The 18,686-nt window shown below is 38.2% G+C and overlaps 1 protein-coding gene across 1 annotated transcript; it reads right to left on the bottom strand.

Moving 5' to 3' along the window:
- Nucleotides 1–735: 735 nt before the first annotated feature.
- STK35 (serine/threonine kinase 35) lies at nucleotides 736–17,251 on the bottom strand. Its single transcript, XM_053700874.1, has 3 exons — nucleotides 16,666–17,251; nucleotides 13,444–14,181; nucleotides 736–8,024 (listed from the first exon to the last, which is right to left on the bottom strand). The coding sequence occupies exons 1-2, from the start codon at nucleotides 17,042–17,044 to the stop codon at nucleotides 13,457–13,459; spliced, it is 1,104 nt and encodes a 367-aa protein (XP_053556849.1). The 5' UTR covers nucleotides 17,045–17,251; the 3' UTR covers nucleotides 736–8,024; nucleotides 13,444–13,456.
- Nucleotides 17,252–18,686: the final 1,435 nt, after the last annotated feature.

Genomic DNA, 18,686 nt, shown 5'->3' with positions numbered 1-18,686 from the left:
ATACAACTTACATGTGAATTAACCCTGTAGTCTCACAGGACTTCACTATTGATGTTTTATTAACCCTTGGAGTTCAACTGCAGCATTCATTTCCACTGATAAGTAATCCCTGGGATCACATACACATTTAGAGTTGGGATTTAGTCTCCAATTGACTTTTTTGGATATATCCTTTTTGCACTAACACATTGTTGTTTTTTTTGTTTGATTTATTATTGTTTGTGTTTTAACAGGTTAATCATTTTCTTTTTTTAGAAAGTGGTTTAAACTTGCAAGCTCTGAATCAAAAACACATTTTGGGTTTCATATGCCTTTAAGGTTCAAGTGTTTCAGCTGACTGCACACAGTACATCAAAGCCATTATTGGCTTGCAGTACAAAACCGAACTATATACACTGTAGCTTTAACAAATGGTTTGATACAGAAAATTATATAATTTTTGCAAACCTTTCAAGCCACGTGAGAATGCACAAGACGTGCTGTACAGGTGTTAAATATCTGAGAGGCATTACATGTATTGCACTCATGTTACCTGACAGGTCCCATTTGGGTGCAGTCGACCAGAAGAAAGGCATTCTCCATGTGTCACATACTGTTAGAAGTAATTCTATCAAAAGACCATCACCTGTCATATCTTTGGTGGCGTTGGTATCCCCACTATAGCCCAGCCCCATAAAAGTAAACAAGATGCAAAAACACTGTGAGATGGGGGGGGGGGGGTAATAAAGCAAACACTTTTTTTAAATTTTATTTTATTTACTCACAAATCATTTACATCACAGACACACGCATCAGGAATTACTTAGGAGTCCAACAAAAACAAATACATAAAACACCATAAATGCAAACAGGTCACAATAAAAACAAAGTATATTAAAAAGGTCCTGTCACCAGCATATGTGCAAAACAAAGAGGATATGCAGGTATCAAACAGCAGCTCTCTGATGAGGGTGTCAAAGTGAAATTGAGTGTCCAGAGCTCATTTCAAGGCAGGGTGGGGGGGAGGAGAAAATAATCCACAAAATAAGCACTAATTAAAGACTCACAATGCTGTTATGGGTATTCAGGAAAAAAAAAAAAAAAAAAGGATGGATCTCAGAAAATCTAAGAGAAACAGTGCATTAAACCTGCATGCTAAATATGCTCCAGGATGAAAAGGGTAACTTGAATTTGCAAAATAAATTTGCTAGCCGAGTACATGGTGAACCAATGACGAGGCATTCATGTGCAGCCACCAATCAGCAACTAGTTCCCAGGAGTGAATTACCGCTGAGCCTACCAAAGTATGCTAACCAACAAGGGATATCAATAAAACAAAGCACGCAACTTCCTTTTTTCAAATGCATACCTAGGTAGGCTCAACAGTAGCAATGCACTGCTGACAGCTTGCTTCTGATTGTTCACTGCACTAATGTTCTCAGCTACCTCTCAGTACTGCATTGTTACAAATTCAAAAAAAGGATACTAAGAGAATGAAGCAAATGAAATAGAAGATAGACAGTTTACAAAATGGTATGCTCTTTCTGAATGATTAAAGAGAAAGTTTAGGTTTCATGTCCCTATAGAGACTATAGTTTTATGTGGTTTATTTTTAAAATGGGAGAAGGGAACAGTAAATTAGTTTTTCCAATGACTTGGTATGCCAGGTGCCAAGTTTAAAGGGACAATTCTACTGTAAAATTTGTCTCTGCATTAATGTGCTCCAAATGGTCTATATTACACACTGGAGTGCATCAATGTGTTTATAAATAGCTCACTCACCCTTCCCTTTATCCCTATACGTTCCTTTTATCTTCCTTTGCCCTTCTGAATGATATAAGCCCACATTAATGTCTTGCTATCCAATGCACATATCAATAAATATATAGTGAAAAGAGCTTCTTACTTGCCAAAAAGGAAGAAAAATGAACCTTCCAAGAGACTATGACCCACTGTTTGCCTTTGCTCCTCTTGTTCTTTTGGGTTTCCTTGACACTTTACATTATGGACTCCTGTAAGTAAACTATAGAGCTCTTTGTAAAGCAAAGTGTATTCAATGTGGTGTTATCAAAAAGTAGTTGCAACAAGTTTCCTTAATAAAAAAAAAAAAAAAAAGTTAGAAAATAGCTAAATTTACCTTTATTGATATTTAATATAACTACTTTTGCCTGCTTAAACCACCAGCTATACTGAAAATATTAATATGCCAGTATCCTCTACAGAAAAGCTATGTAAACAAGAGCAAGCAAGTTCCCAGTGGGGTTGTGAACGTAATAACATTTTCCTTTAGAATTTCTATAGGTATTGGCTATTGTGTGCAGGCAGATAAAATAAGGACGCCTTAGACAGAAAGGATTAGGCGGTTTGCTATATCTGCAGACTAAGCCCATTTATATAGGCATGTTCTTGAGAACAATGAATTGAGGCATAAATCAAAATAGTTATTCCATACATTTTCTATTCTGCAGCTAGTATAAACAAGTAATTGGGAACACATTAAAAGGGACAGTCAACACCAGAATTTTTGTTTAAAAAGATATTTAATCCTTTAATTACCTATTCCCCAGTTTTGCATAACCAACAGTTATATTAATATACTTTTTACCTCTGTAATTACCTTGTATCTATGCCTCTGCAAACTGCTCCCTTATTTGAGTTCTTTTGACAGACTTGCATTTTTAGCCAATCAGTGCTCACTCCCAGGAGCTTCACATGCCTGAGCTTAAAGGGACAGTCTACACCAGAATTGTTATTGTTTCAAATGATAGATAATCCCTTTATTACACATTCCCCAGGTTTGCATGACCAACACAGTTATAATATACTTTTAACCTCTGTGATTATCTTGTATCTAAGCCTCTGCAAACTGCCCCTTTATTTCAGTTCTTTTGACAGACTTGCAGTTTAGCCAATCAGTGCTTGCTCCCAGATAACACTGTGCTCATGCACGTGAAGTTATCTATATGAAATACGTGAACTAACACCCTCTAGTGGTGAAAAACTGTTAAAATGCATTCTGAAAAGGAGGTGGCCTTCAAGGTCTAAGAAATTAGCATATGAACCTCCTCCTAGGTTAAGCTTTCAACTAAGAACACCAAGAGAACAAAGCAAAATTGGTGATAAAAGTAAATTGGAAAATTGTTTAAAATGACATGCGCTATCTGAATCATGAAAGTTTATTTTGGCCTAGACTGTCCCTTTAATGTTATCTATATGAAACACATGAACTAACGCCCTCTAGTGGCGAACAACTGTCAAAATGCTTTAAGATTAGAGGCGGCCTTCAAGGTCTAAGAAATTATCTTATGAACATCCGAGGTTTAGCTTTCAACTAAGAATACCAAGAGAACAAAGCAAAATTGGTAATAAAAGAAAATTGGAAAGGTGTTTAAAATAGCATGCCCTCTTTAAATCATGAAAGTTTTTTCTTTTAACTTGACTACCCCTTTAAGGGAAAACCATTTATTTTTGTAGTATGTTCCTTAACATGTATGGGAATGTGGGCATTTATGTTTATTTTTGTATATTAAATTGCTGAAGAGTGTGGTTTCTTCAGCACCTTAGCTATTCTATCATTAAAAATAGCAGAATTGCATAAATTAACAAATGCATAGTAAAAAGGTAATGCAATAGCATTTACTCTGAATTTTAAATTGAGAGTTTTGACAAATTTTAAATTTCTTGCATATGTCTGGCCCTGTATCATGTTACAGCATGTAAATCACTAAAACAGACTCATACGTATACACTGAACTCTTGAACATGATTATTAAAGGACCAATCAACACATTAGATTTGCATAATCAACAAATGCAAGATAACAAGACAATGCAATAGCACAATGCAGTCTGAACTTCAAATGAGTAGATTTTTTTATAACAAATTTCAGTTATGTATATTTCCAATCCCCTTGTACCATGTGATAGCAATCAGCCAATCACAAATGCATATACGTATAGTCTGTGAATTCTTGCACATGCTCAGTAGGATCTGGTGACTTAAAAAGTGTAAATATAAAAGACTGTGCACATTTTTTTTTAATGGAAGTAAATTGGAAAGTTTTTAAAATTACATGCTGTATCTGAATCATGAAAATTTAATTTAACCTGAGTGTCCCTTTAAGAGTTAGTGCCTCAAAGTGTGCATATAAAAAGATTGTAAACAATTTAATAAATTGGGAAGTCTTTTTAAAAATGGTATGCTCTGAATCAGAAGCCATTTCAATTTAAAAATAAATTGGGAAGTCTTTAAAAATGGTATGCTCTGAATCAGAAGCCATTGCAAATGACAAAATAAAGGTAAAGAAGTTATTCATGAACAACACAAATACACTCCAGTAGGTTCATTGGCAATACAGAGGGAGGGGGGGGGGGGGTAAGATTTACTGTCCCTAAATAATAATAAAATAAAAAAACACCATTGGAAGCTTTCACCAGCTGCCTACATGATCACAGCCCATCCCCCATAAAAAAATGGCAGTGACCAGTACAGCAATTTACTGTAAGAGCACTCCTGCATACATCCCAGACATAACAGTGACATTCCACAGCCCAGCACACCATGAATGCAGAGTAGAAGGAAAATGGGTGAGTGGCAGCCTTATCATGGGCTGTAACTGATGCCAATATATATGTATATTCCTCCAACATGCCTTAGGGTTGTTCTATCCAGTGGGATTAGGCCGCAGTACAGGGTCTTCCAAAGAGACAGTATTTTGGGAGTGCTGCCAGCAGCAGACTTGACACTTTGCAACTTGTATTTAGATTTTTTTTTTTTTTTAAGCAGGTAAGAGTGAAAGTTTGGAATGTATTAACACCTTGCTTGATGCAATGGTTTATCAACAGCATCAGGCATCTACTTATTACTTGCCTTTATTTGGAGAAGAGACAGCTAGTTTTGTTTTGTAGATCTTATCCAGTCATTGCAAATGCCACTGAAGGACAGATATGTGACAGGGTTAGACTTGTGAAGCCTGCCACATGCACTTTGAGATCATAGAACTCAAAAACACATTTTCCAAAGTATATTTCAAAGCTGTTGTATTACACATAACTGAACAGTTTGTATTACAATCCCAATTTGTTAACGGTCCCCATTAAGGAGTCATAACAGCACTTCTCAGTCTGGAAAGGTAGATAAAAGTGACTCCCTTACCAGTCGGGAAACAATAAATAAATGCACCAGTTAACTTAAGACAAATGTACACAAAACTGGACAAGCACCACATTTGAGTGAAGTGGTCCAGCAACAGATCACAACCATTAGAGGAATAAAGAGAACACTAAACAGCACCCACTAGGCTAGACTGCTCCAAATAACTTATATAGTGACCCCAATATTACACAGCTCTCCAACCAGGGAACCAAAAGACAAGCAGCAGCATGTTTTCGTACAATATTAGGGGCCAAGGATGAATTGAAATCTCTTCTTGAACACAGATGAAGTTGTTACATTTCCTTTCACTGAGCCGCATGAAAATGAGATTGTTCCTGGCACTTTCAGACACCAGTAAGCCGGGGTGAAACAAATCTAATCAGTGCTAGAAAGCAATACAAAGTGACCAACATAGGAAAAAAGCACGGAGCAAGAATCAGCATTATTAAAAAGACATGAAACTCAAAATGTTTTCTTGTGTAATGTAGGGGGAATTTTATTACCCCAATGTACTTCTATTATGAAAAATGTATTTGTTCTCATAGTATCCTTTCTTTAATAGCATACCTGGGTAGGTAGTTTGCACATCTCTTGAGCACTACATGACAGGAAAAGTGCTGCCACCTAGTGCTCTTGCAAATGTATAACATTCAAATTATTCTTAAACTGCTGCCATATAGCCCTCAAGAAACATGCACACTCCTGAGCCTCCCAGCCTGCTTTTCAACAAAAAGGATCCAAAGAGAACAAAAAGTAAAAATGTGATAAGTAAAATTGGTAAAAAAAATAAATTAAATTTTACACTCTGAATCATGAAAAAAAAAAAAAAAAAAAAACTTTTGAACAGTAAACTAATTAGCTACCTAAGAAAAGGTGTTAAAAGGACATTAAAGTTCCCCACTCTTGCAGCAACTACACTAAACTTTAGACTGTTGCACTGCCCCATACACAGAATCACAAGTGTGCAGCACTCGCAGAAATGGCAAACAAAAGCACTACATTCATTTCTTTCATTTAGGTTCTTTAGTTACCTTTTGTTTGTGTTTATTAACCAGTGAGAAGATATATTATGCCCTACAACATCTTCTTAAAGTGGGGTGGGGAAATGCAGTTTTCAGAGCTACATTCCAGGCAGCAACTTTTTTTTATTTTTACATTTTAAGAGGGGGGGGGGGGGCGCGCAGGCAAAAAACAAACCAAAAAAAAAACCATTTAACATTTAATATACACCAGAAATTACTGTATTGCAAACATTCTACATTCATACATTTGTAAAAAATATTTTGATAGCACAATTTCCTGCATTTTTCAGTCCAGAGACACCCAACAACTGTGCAGCACATAGAAGGGTCAGGGTTCAGAATTACACTCAATGCACACCAGCCTCTCTCATGGGGTGGGGAGACACTAAATCTTTAGATTTAAAGATTACAGGAAAAAGCTGGGGTAAAAAATAAATAATAAAAGTGCATAATTAAACCTTCTATGGGGAATGAAATTTTGTGGCAAATGTCCCTTTAAACTAAAGATACAAAACTAGATATATATGTATAGCAGGTCTAAATTATAACATGTATTGCAATATATATATTTTATAGGAAGTCACCATCATCCAGTATTGCTGTAAAACACTCAGCCCCCCAGCTATATCCCATGGATCAGCACTGCAAAAATATGCACTGTTTAGATAGGGCTTTAACTATCATGATAACATTTCTGAACACATTAATGTCCCTTTAAAGTCTCCTTTCTAACCACTGGCGGGTGCACTTAGGACTTTTTTTTTTGCCAGGCACAACCTAAAGGAAGGTCCAAAGATAAACAGGTTGTCTTCACTGAAGACTAGGTTTGGATCTTCCTTGTTGAGACTGCCCCCACATATAATAAAAATAAAAAAAATCTCTACCCATCCTAACCTGAAATACCCCTATAGCAATGTGGACCAGGTCATCACATAACAAGCATTATCTTACAAAATAAGAAGCAACCAGAACCCTCTAGTCCCCTTTACACTGTGCTTTTCTCACAATGAGCTGCCTGCATCACAGTCCCTCCAGAAGTGAAGGATATAACAGGTGGGCCTGAGCAAGGGGTTAAATAAGGCACAACTTAACACAAGACAAGGTTTAGTTAAAAGGACAGTGCAAGTTCCCTCTAGACAGGATCCTTCCCCTCCATCTATTAACAGGCACTTCGGTAGAGGCTTTGAAAACCATATATAATAAATCTGTAGGCCCGCCCAAGCAGAGGAAGCCAGGAAAGGTGTGATATTGCAGGAGAGGCACAAGGAGATTACACATGTACACAAGACATCCCATCAAACTCTGAAAGATTGTGACTGACATCCCTGAGAACTAAGAGTGAGCAGTGACATGCATAAGATTAAAGGATCAAGTCTCCAAGGGAGAAGGGGGTGGGTCACAGTGAGAGAAGGTCGAGTGATGCAGGTGGGCTCAGATCACCCATGTGGATGCCTACATTACCCTCCACCACTTCAAGGCTACCTGAAGTTCTCTAAAGCTCATTAATTCTATTAAAATTCATTTTACCATATATATAGGTTAAAAGAGTGCCATAAGGAACATTTCATATCACAGGTGCTATGCATGATATGGCACTATCAAAAGGAGGGGGTATGTCATGAGCCAATATATTTAATCTTTATGCAACGCATCAGTCATTACATTGAGGATCAGTGCGGTCACTTGGTGGGTTACACAGCATCCAAAAGTGACTGTGGAAAGACGCAAGAACCAACTTCTAGAGGTGTTAGAGCATTTATTAACAGTCTACTCATTCACATCCCAGTGCAGAGGTCAATCACAGGGTGGTGTTAAGGATGTACACTCGTGTCCACAGCTTGGGAGGTAACGGGTGGCTTCATCTTAAACCTAAGAGAAAAAGAAAAAAAAAATTTTTTAAAGAAGGACACAAGTGACATTCACCAAGTTAGTCGAGAAAAAACAAACCACAATAGTCAGATATTTTAATAAGTACAAGTCTTACTTTACAGGACAAATACCGGCAGGATATTAGGTAGCACCACGCTCAAACTAATTGCTCTCCATTATACTAAATAACTATACAAAGTGTGCTCTATGAATTTTAATCTGAAGCGCCTGACAAGTTCGGCACACATGGACCATATCAGGCTGGCAGGTTTTTAGGTGCATATGTGAACAGTCTTTGCTATGATGTAGTGAAGTCCACGTGACATGCCTAGGGCAGACCATGTTCTCAGGGAGAAAGTAGAAACATACCATGTGCAAGAATAAGCCAGAGCATAAGGGGGAAACTATATTCACAATGGTGGAGGCTTTAAATCAGGAAAGTAAACTGCCCCCAAAAGATCAGGGGGAAAAAAGATGATAGTTAAGCCCCCCAAATATAATTATATAGCACATTTCCTAAAAGAACAATTCATACAGCTACTCTCCGTCTGTCCCCGTTTAGTAACTACCCATTTCATTAGAATCATATATACAAAGAGGTCTTCACAACTGGTTGTTGAACATCAAATCACAAATGTTTTTGAAAGCAAGAAAGACCACTTTGTGTTAAGAACAAGGAGTAGCATCATGGCTCGTGACTCCAGGTGACATTGTACTATATTAAAGTACTATGTTTCTATAAAAAGCAGGACACCACCAACAGGAGAAAGCAGAGTAACTGATTATGTGTCCCTCTCTATTAGTGTGAAGGGGCGCTAAAGCAAGCAACAGACCACAAAAGCATGATGTGTCCATTCGAGTCACGAAGAGATGTACTTGCTGAAAGGTCTGGAACAGACACGTGAGATTTGGGGACAGTGGAAGGCGGGGGTCACTGAGGAATGTGCAGAGATGGCAGCTCTCAGGAAGCAGCTGTGAGGTATTAGAGCTGCTCACTGAACTTTAGAGTGAATCCATCCCACATCCCCACAGGGCACAATGTGTTATATAAGCAGACTTATTAAAGCATGACTGCCTACAGATGAAGAATCAGTAGCAGAAAAAAAAAAAACAAGATAAAACTGCTTCAGATAACCAGTGCTGTACTTCAAATGTATTACCGCACCCCCTTCAATGTTAGCCTTCTTCCACACTGCACCTTCAAGAACATTACACATAAATGGGAACGAACTGCTTCAAATCCTGGCGAGTGCTCTTACATAATGGAAATATACCTACATACATTTAATCCATTACCCTAACTTTGGCACCAAGTCAACAAAATCCCATTTATTAGGTACATAAACTCCTCAAGCAGTGACTTATTCCTTCTAGCGTAAGGCAAATTACATTAAAAAATTAAAAACACTGCTTAGAACGCCGCATTGCAGCCCTCTAGCAGTACAGTACATTTCTGAGATTATTAAAGAGTATATCAAAGTTGTGCAGAATTTGCCAATGTGTCAGTTTCACTTACTCATGCTGAAGTCCACCCTTGAACTGGAATTTCTACTTAGCGTTTCTATGGACATTGGTATTTATTTATTTTTTATAAAGAAAAAAAAAAAAAAGAAAAAAAAAAGAAAATAAAATAATTTAGATTTATGCAAATCAATCATTAGTCTGAGAATATTTCAACTTTTTTTTTTTTTTTTTTTTTAATGTCAACATACTAAAAGAAGTGTAAAGTTTTAGTTTGTGTATGGCAATGGGTGCAGCCCTAATACCATAAAATAGGTTTCCCTAGCTTTAAAACACTGTGCTTAACTAAGTTCCTCTGCCAAGGCCAGTTATAAAATCAGCTGATTAAAGGGACAGTACACTGTAAAATTGTTTTTCCATAAATGTATTTTAAATGACTTGTTATACCAACTGCAGAGTATAAAATATTTGAGAAATTGCATTTTTGGGTTTATTTGTGTATATGAAGTAGCTGGTTTTGTGCTTTGAAACCACAGCCTATTACAATGGGTTGAGCTTCAGGTAATATCAGATATCATTATGTTATCACTTTTATGTACACAGACTTGCTTCCTTATCTTATATTTGTCTGGAATACCAAAGCTCAATACATAGAGAACAATGGAAAATTATCATTGTATTACTTAACTATCATGCCCCCCCACTGAGGGTGTAATCTCTTCTGCTGGCTGTGTTTACTTTGGCTTGTCAATAGCGTATACGCCAGTATCAAAACTTTCCGTATAGGTTGGGAAACCACAAGCTAAATCAGCTATTTCAAATGCTGAAATATGAGTAAAGGAGCTACTTGCAACCAATTTAATACACTCTAGCAGGTAAAAAGGATCATTGGGAATAATTTAAAGGGGAGAAAGTTTTTGGGTGAACTGTCCCTTTAAGTAACTCACAGGGTTTGGTATTGCTAAAAACAATCCACACACACATACCCTACAAACATAGCTTGCCAGTTCCAAAAACTCAACTGCCTTACATACCGCCATACATCTTGTCCACTTACATCAGTCCTACATACCCCTTTAACTTCAATGGTACCTACCCATAAACCCGCTAATCATTAAAAGCCTTATAACCTTTAATAACTTGCCATCCACTTACACAAACAGAAAATTTTGACGGCCGGGTGGCATTATGAAGTAGCCGGGTGGGGGTAGTGTAATATTTTCAGACATACAAAGCACAAATTAGTTGCATAAATTAACATGTTATTTGATGACATTATGTACAATACAAATTTAACATTTTTAATATATTAGCTCATTTTAGCTTAAAATTGGCTAAAATTTTAGCTGGCCAATCCACCCAATAAAAAAGTCTTGGTGAGAGCAGTGTGTATGTATATATACACACACACACACACGCCAAAAAAAAAAAAGAAGTTGTTTCGGACAAAATTTTCATTTGAGATATTGGAGGAAAAGTAGTTTCCCCGAATATCCGTTGCCTGCACTATTCGCTTTCCATTTTGTTTAAAACGGAAATAGAATTTTTGTTAAATAAATGTTTCAAAGCTACAGGTGAAAAGTTCACCTGTAACTACATAATACTTATCTTAAAAGGGACAGTCAAGTATAAATTAAACTTTCATTATTCAGAAAAGACTTAATTTTAATCGACTTTCCAATTTACTTTTATCATCAAATTTGCTTTTTTCTCTTGGTATTCTTAGTTTAAACTAAACATAGGTAGGCTCATATGCTAATTTCTAAGCCTTTGAGGGCTGCCTCTTATCACATGCTTTTTAAATCTCTTTTCAACACAAAGAGACAGAAAGTACACGTGCGCTATATAGAGAACACTGTGTTCAGGCACAGAAAGTTATTTAAGATCTAGCACAATACAATGCTAAATTTAAGACAATAGATAATAAACAGTCACAGTCATGTGATCAGGGGGCTGGAAGAAGGTTCCTAGATACAAGGTAATCACAAAGGTAAAAAGTACATTAATATAACTGTGTTGGTTATGCAAAACTGGGAAATGAGTAATAAAAGGGATTATCTATCTTTTAAAACAATAACAATTCTATGGTTGACTGTCCCTTTAACGCGCTCTTGAGAGCGTGCTAACCTGATCCTCTTCTTCTTGGGGCCCCTGCCGCGCCAACCTCTGACTTATCGCTCTTGGTTCCCAGGACCTGTACTAACGTTAGTGCAGGTCCGGGAGCCGAGCGTGCTAAAGCCTTCTGTTAGCTAAGCAGGGGCTCTGAGAAGAAGAGGATCGGGTTAACATGCTCTTCAACGCATTTAAGTATTTAACCATGAAAAAAACTAAAATAAAAAGGAAACAAATTAATATGGATGAATTTAGTCACCTCTTAGCAAAATATTTTTTTTGCAGTGGGCTGCTGTAGCAGCTAAGAACGGTTGAAATGAATAAAGGCACTTTCTGCATGAAGTATCTTATACTTCATGAATGAAAGTGTCCTTTGTTTCAACAGTCAACCCTAACATTTCAAAAACGCTATGGTCAACTTTCACGTAAAATATCTTCCTTTTTTACATAGAGATGTTCAGGTGATATTTTCTAGTTAGCTTATTACAGCAATGCTGCATCACTTTGAAGTGCTTTAACATTTTGGTATCAGGTCCCTTTAATGTGCGAGTGCAATAATGTAAGACTCAATTTAGTTAAATTTGCCTCATTCACAGCACCCCACCCAAGAATACACTCACACGTAATATATAGAAAACCAACACATCTCATACTCCATGGGCATTTATTTTGCCACAGATACATCAGGAGTTCATCAAGACTGGTTTATAGAGCCATTGTCTTTTTTTTTCTATGGAAGCCAGTTAGGGACAGATACATAGCAGGGGCAAAACTTGTAAAGACTGCCATGTGCTCACCCAATCCTCAGATTATAAACATAATTTTCAGAGTTAAATTACAGAAAGGGGAGGCAAAATAAATAATGGAACTATATTGCATTTTTTTTTCTTTCTATGTATAAGTAATGTTTTATTTTGCAATCTCAAGGGTGTTATATTCTTTTAACCATATACCAGAATCATGTGCCAAACAGCAGTTCCTTTTATGAGTTGACAAATAAGGTACAAAGGAATCATGACACCTGGTAAAAAAATATGCCCTGGGATTGCATTTGCACAGTAAGCTCCAGTCCTCTCCTCTGACATGCTCCAAAGCAGCCTCTTGCCATTTCCATCTATATGCTATACAGCCATGCTTAGCAATCCCCCTTCAGTTCCTGCTTGGGGAGCTGTAATAGCATACCATGTGTGGGTGAGAAAGCCAAACCCAGACACAGGCAAGTTGCTCAATGGGTTCCAAGAGATGCTGGAAGAACAGTATTTTTTTAGGCTACATAAATGTTCTGTGCATGTACTCCTACACGCGAGAGCAGAGTTGCCTTAAAAATTGTGACCGGGGCACCAATTTTTTAAATACGTACCTTTGTGTTATGGTAAACATAACGCTGATCCTCCGACCGCAGCTTCTGCATTCTTTAGCAGATCGATGGCTAATCCGGCTTCCTCCCATCGTTGCATGCGCCACCAGCTGAACGCCAAAGGGGGGACAACGATTGAAAGAACCTGGATTGGCCATCGATCTGCTAAAGAAAGCAGGAGCTGCGGAACGGCATTATGTTTACCATAATGCAAAGGTAAGTATTTAAAAAAAAAATAAAAAAAAATAAGCAAAGTTTAATGACTAAACATGCCCCTGTTTTGAAGGCTAGTTACCAGGCACTTATTCATTAAACTTTACAATCACTTTAAGTCTAGTCCAGAAATATGCTGGATTGCTTCACTTTGGTATCCATGTATAAATGGATGTGTTTTTTTTTTAAATAAACCAAAAACAACTTACCAACTGAATGGTTAGCACCTCAATCTATTTAAAACATAGGAGCTATCAACCACCCTTAGAAACTCACCAGCACAAAATCCTCAAGCAGCACATGTAACCTGGTCCATACGTGTCTCCAACTCAAAAGCATCAGGTCTATCCTGTGGGTTTGCAGCTAACATGTCTTTGAGCAGCCTTCGGATACCCTCAGACATGGAAGTCCTACGTTTCTGTGGGATGTGAAGTTCCATCTTTGGATTCTCTAGCAACGCTTCCCCCACAGGTACAATTTCACTGCCCTGTTTAATGTAGGTCCCTAAGAGCTCCTTCTTGGTATCTGCGTCAACAAATGTGATACGTTCGATCATGGCCCAGATGATAATGCCCAGTGCAAAGATGTCAGCTTTTGCTGTGTAATGTCCTTCCCACACTTCGGGTGCCATGTAAAAATCCGACCCACATGCAGATGACAGCCAAAACTTGTTAACATTCACTGTCTTGTTCTCATTGCCAGCGCCTGTAGAAGTATCCTTCCCACGAGGTGCTACACCAGCACACACTTTGCTGAGACCAAAATCTGCCACTTTAAGTATGGGAGAGCCAGATCGTTCTGTAATCAATATGTTGTCAGGCTTCAGGTCACGGTGAACAATTTGGTTCTTATGCAGGAAGGCAATGGCACTGGTCAGTTGCAACATGAAGCTTTTGTTTATGGCTGGATCTGGACGCCTAGACAGGACATACTGGTTAAGATCACCACCCTCACAGAACTCCATAACAAACCAAAGATAACAGGCTTCCTCAGAGTATCCCAAAATACGCTCCCCTGCAAGAAAAAGAAAAACAAAAAAACTATTAGAATACTGGAAGTCAGTAGACTGCTAATCACAGAAAATGGGAACTTCGATATTTGCTTGGAGGAAGCACAATCTTAGGGAAGATATCCTTAAGAGCTGCTTAGCTCAAGGCTTGTATATGGGAAAAAAAAAAACAAAAAAAAAAACAGTAATTAGAGTTTAATTTTCTGTTCAAAAGATAAGATGAAGCTGTTTTAATCACTACTGACACGAAGACAAAATGTTTAAACAACCAATACTTAAGCATATCAATTGGTTAGAGGCTCATAGCAACAACCCCGCAACAGTATAGGCTGACAAGTAGACATCTCCACAAACATAAATGCAACAAGATTTATAAAGTGTCATATCACCAGCTTAATGTGTCTCTAAATAAGTTTGATACTACTATGCAGTTGCTTCAAAAAAGGTACTACTCTAAAAACTACTGGTCTACATGTCAATAAATAAAAATACTGGTAAAAGGCGGCAAATATTCTTTTTAGACCAACAAAATTAAATTGAAGGGACACAAGTCAAAATTAAACTTTCATGATTCAATAGAGGATGACATTTTAAAAAAAGAACTTTCCAATGTACTTCTATTAACAAAATGTGCAGTCTTATATTTACTCTTTTTTCAGTCACCAGCTACTATTGAGCATGGGCAAGAATTCACAGAATATACCTATATGCATTTGTGATTGACTGATGGCTGTCACATGATACAGGAGTGGAAATAGAAATAAAATGAAATTTGTCAGCAAAAACAAAAAAAACACTTCTACTCATTTTAAGTTCAGACTAAGTCCAATTGCATTGTATTTTTATCATGCATTTTTTGATTATGCAAATCTACTGCACTGACTGGTGCTTTAATGGCACACATTCAGGATCCAAGCAGCCATAGATGTACACTCAACTTAATAAATAACCTTACCAGAGATTATTAAAACCAGCTCAGGAACCACAGGCACGTGTTAAAGCTAGAAACCTTAATCTTCTCCATGCAGTATGTGTAAAGAGCCAGACAAACAAGCAAATGACAATCTGTGGATTACAAAATAAATCTATCTGCAACAGATCCTCCCGATAAGCGTTGAACCAAAAACTGGGGCATAGTACCAAAAATAAAAGCATAATCTAAAATGTTCTGGTGTGCATTTAAAAGCAGGATTTAAAAGACTACCAAGTGAAAGGCAAGCTTCTGACATTTTTCCTTACACCTAAAAGGGCATTTAAGTTACACTTTCAAAACACTGAATATTCCTATCCTGCATTTAAATATTGTGTTTAAAAGAACGTTTGTCTTATTGTGAAAACCTGTCCATGCTGTTTGCCTGTCTTTTAATGGTTTCTATAAAGTGTAAGTTTTATTTTCACTTACTCTCCAGAGTGCTTGTTACTTTGTGTCTTTTTAAGTTTATTGTCCAATATGGGTTGGAACACATTTACAATTACACTCAAGAGCTGCATCAACAGTTTTACTATCATTTTTAGGGGGGGACCCCTGCCTTTCAGTAAACTATAACCACAAATCTCATAAGCAAAATAATGACTGCTTTTAAACTCTATTATTCTCAAATAAACATAAAATTAAAAACACCCTCAAATATATTGATTTGGCTTACATCTGTGTTCTTGTCTTAGTTTCTGTTAATTTGTGGGGTTGTTGTCAAACATTTGTTTCCTTTGAGCAGTGATAATACCCCAGCACTTCCCTTCCACACACAATTTACTAAATGTGTGTCAACTTCTGTACTAATAAATAGTTACCCACTGGACACAGTACAAATGCAAGGCTCACAATCTACACACTGACACGCTCACTCACAAAGGATCACACTACACCTCCAAAGTAATTCTGCACTCAAAACATTCAGAGTGATACATTGCTTTAGATCTGTGAGCCACACACAAAATAAGTGTCATGCCACTCCTTCATGTTCAGGGTCTAAGCAATTAACACATTCTACACACAGACACCCACAATACTGGAAATACAGGGACAGGTATTCTAAGCGCAACAGCAACACATTCTCATGGGTACTCACACCACAACAAACCGGGACATACAGCCAGGAGTTAGTAGCATACTACAGGCTCCCCAGATTTACAAAGCACTATTTAGTGAGACATATTTTGACTCCCTAAGTTATCCTATATAACATATGCACTGGTAAGACTACTATCAACAACAGCTTATAATTACTAAGGGATCACACAGAGCTCTTTATAAACACACACCCCCAACACAAAAATATTTCATCCAGGCCAAAATCTAACAGACGTTTATCCCAACGTCTCCTACTTCCAAGGCCTAGTTCTTCTGTAAGAAGATTGTATAGATCTCGTACACTTGTGCTAACGGCTATTCACCAGGCCTAAAGCACAGTTTAGGCCTCGCTATCTCTGAAGTATATTGCCTTCGTTTTCTGTCCCTATGCCTAGCTTCTTTCCCAGCACCTTCTCACCTTTGAGCGAGGTCTCAACGAGCCTAAGGTAGAGATGTGAACTCTTGTTCCCATGGCTCATCTTCTGCGCTAGGCCGTTCTTCTGCAATACACACTCCTCAAACCGCACTATGTTAGGGTGCCGTCGTCTGAGGCTTGTGAGGGCCCAAAACTCGGACAGCGCAAGTTCCACGTTTTCGGGCGCATCGCAGCGGATCTTTTTCACAGCCACTCGTGCCCCAGTTTTGCGAGCTATTGCTTCATACACTACACCGTAGCTACCGCGTCCAATCTCAGATAGAAGACTGTAACGGGGAGGGCCCAAATAATGGTGCATCAGTTTTGTGCCATTTACTGCCTGTGGGCTACGGTGGCGCTTCCTCCCGGGAGTGCTCTGCATGATTGTGCTTTGAGAGCTCTCCCGCACGCGGCCCTCTCATCCCTCCTCCGCTTCCTGTTCCAACTGTGTTTCTCGCTCCAGGCAGGACTGCTGTGAGACACTCAAGGAGAGCGACAGCATCTCCTACCGCCTCACAGCCGCGTTACTCGCCGGCTCCTATCTCAAACACTGAACACAAGGCGCCAGTGCAATACTGGACTATAGCTGGACGAAACCATCAGAGTGTTATAAAGGGGGTGCAAGAATTATAGAAATATAATAAAAAATAAAAAAATGCTCGTTTATACCATATACAAAACCCTAACAAATTATGTATTACTATTATACCATATTTTATGAAAAACTTCAAGCTGTGGGTCAGAAAAAGCATTGAGTAGGGCGCAGACAAAAGCGACACCCCCTAGGTGAGATAATCTTCGAATGTAAACACTGGCTGGTGGAAGGATCCAAGGCTTCAGGGGGGGATCTTGTAGTCACATGTCCGTGTATAGAAAGGGATATATGTCGCGGGAGACCCGCCACTTTCATTAAAAAAAGGGTGCTAAAACGGTGTGGCACAAGAGATTGGGGGATCTCAAAGGGCCCAAGAAACTAAGAGACCGCACACCCCCTACACTATGCTTAGTCCTGTCGATGTTAGTCACGTGATAGGAATAGGTTTAGCTGTCGGGTATTAGTGATGACGTTCTTGCAACGTAATGAGAAGCTTCCCCCAGACGAAAATTGATTTATTGTATTGGGTGCATAGACTTGAGTAGTGAGGCAAGTTTATTTCTTTTTTTTGTTAGTAGGTCAGAATCCTATATGTTGCTTATAATGTCACTTACTACTCTAAGCAGCATTTTTAAAGATGCAAAAATATATTTTTTTTACCAAGAAAAGTTAACAAAGAGGACACTTTTAAAAGAAGCAGAGCAATCAGAATGCCCATTATTATTATTATCGGTTATTTGTAGAGCGCCAACAGATTCCGCAGCGCTATCCTAACCCTTATCATTCCACAAACCTCCCAACCATCCTCTTTGCTAAAAAGTATTACCGGCTGCAATAATGTAAATTATTTACATACTGCTTGTGCAATCATGGCACAAATGATCGTAAAAGCTTCTCTGGGATCCCCTTTGTTCAGAAATAGATATATGTGGCTTTGCCATTGCTTTTTGGTAATTAGAAGGCCGCATATTGCAGCTGCACACCACACTTTTATTATTCCCAGCAGTGAAGAGGTTAATTAGCTAGCTTGTAAGGTTAATTTTAGCTTTAGTGTAGAGGTTAGCATCCGACGGAACACCCCCCCCCCCGATCCCTCTCAAACAGCTCTTTTCCCTCCCCCACCCCCAATGGTCACCCCCATCTTCAGTACTGGCAGACAGTCTGCCAGTATACATTTTTTTTTTTTAAACTATTACTTTCCTTAGTGTAGGATTACCACCTTACCTTCTCACCTCACTGATCCCTCCCAAAAAGCTCTCTAACCCGACCCCCTTCTAACTAATTGCTGCCATCTTAGGTACTGGCAGCTGTCTGCCAGTACCCAGTTATCCATCATTTTTTTTTTATTTGAAGATAACAATAACAAAAAATTCTGTAGTGTAGTTTCCCCTCCCTCATTACCCTCCCCCTCCCAGATCACTTTGCCACC

The sequence above is a fragment of the Bombina bombina genome, chromosome 1 (assembly GCF_027579735.1).
Source record: "Bombina bombina isolate aBomBom1 chromosome 1, aBomBom1.pri, whole genome shotgun sequence".
NCBI classification, from domain to species: Eukaryota; Metazoa; Chordata; class Amphibia; order Anura; family Bombinatoridae; genus Bombina; species Bombina bombina.
This window is presented reverse-complemented; position numbering and strand designations above follow the sequence as displayed.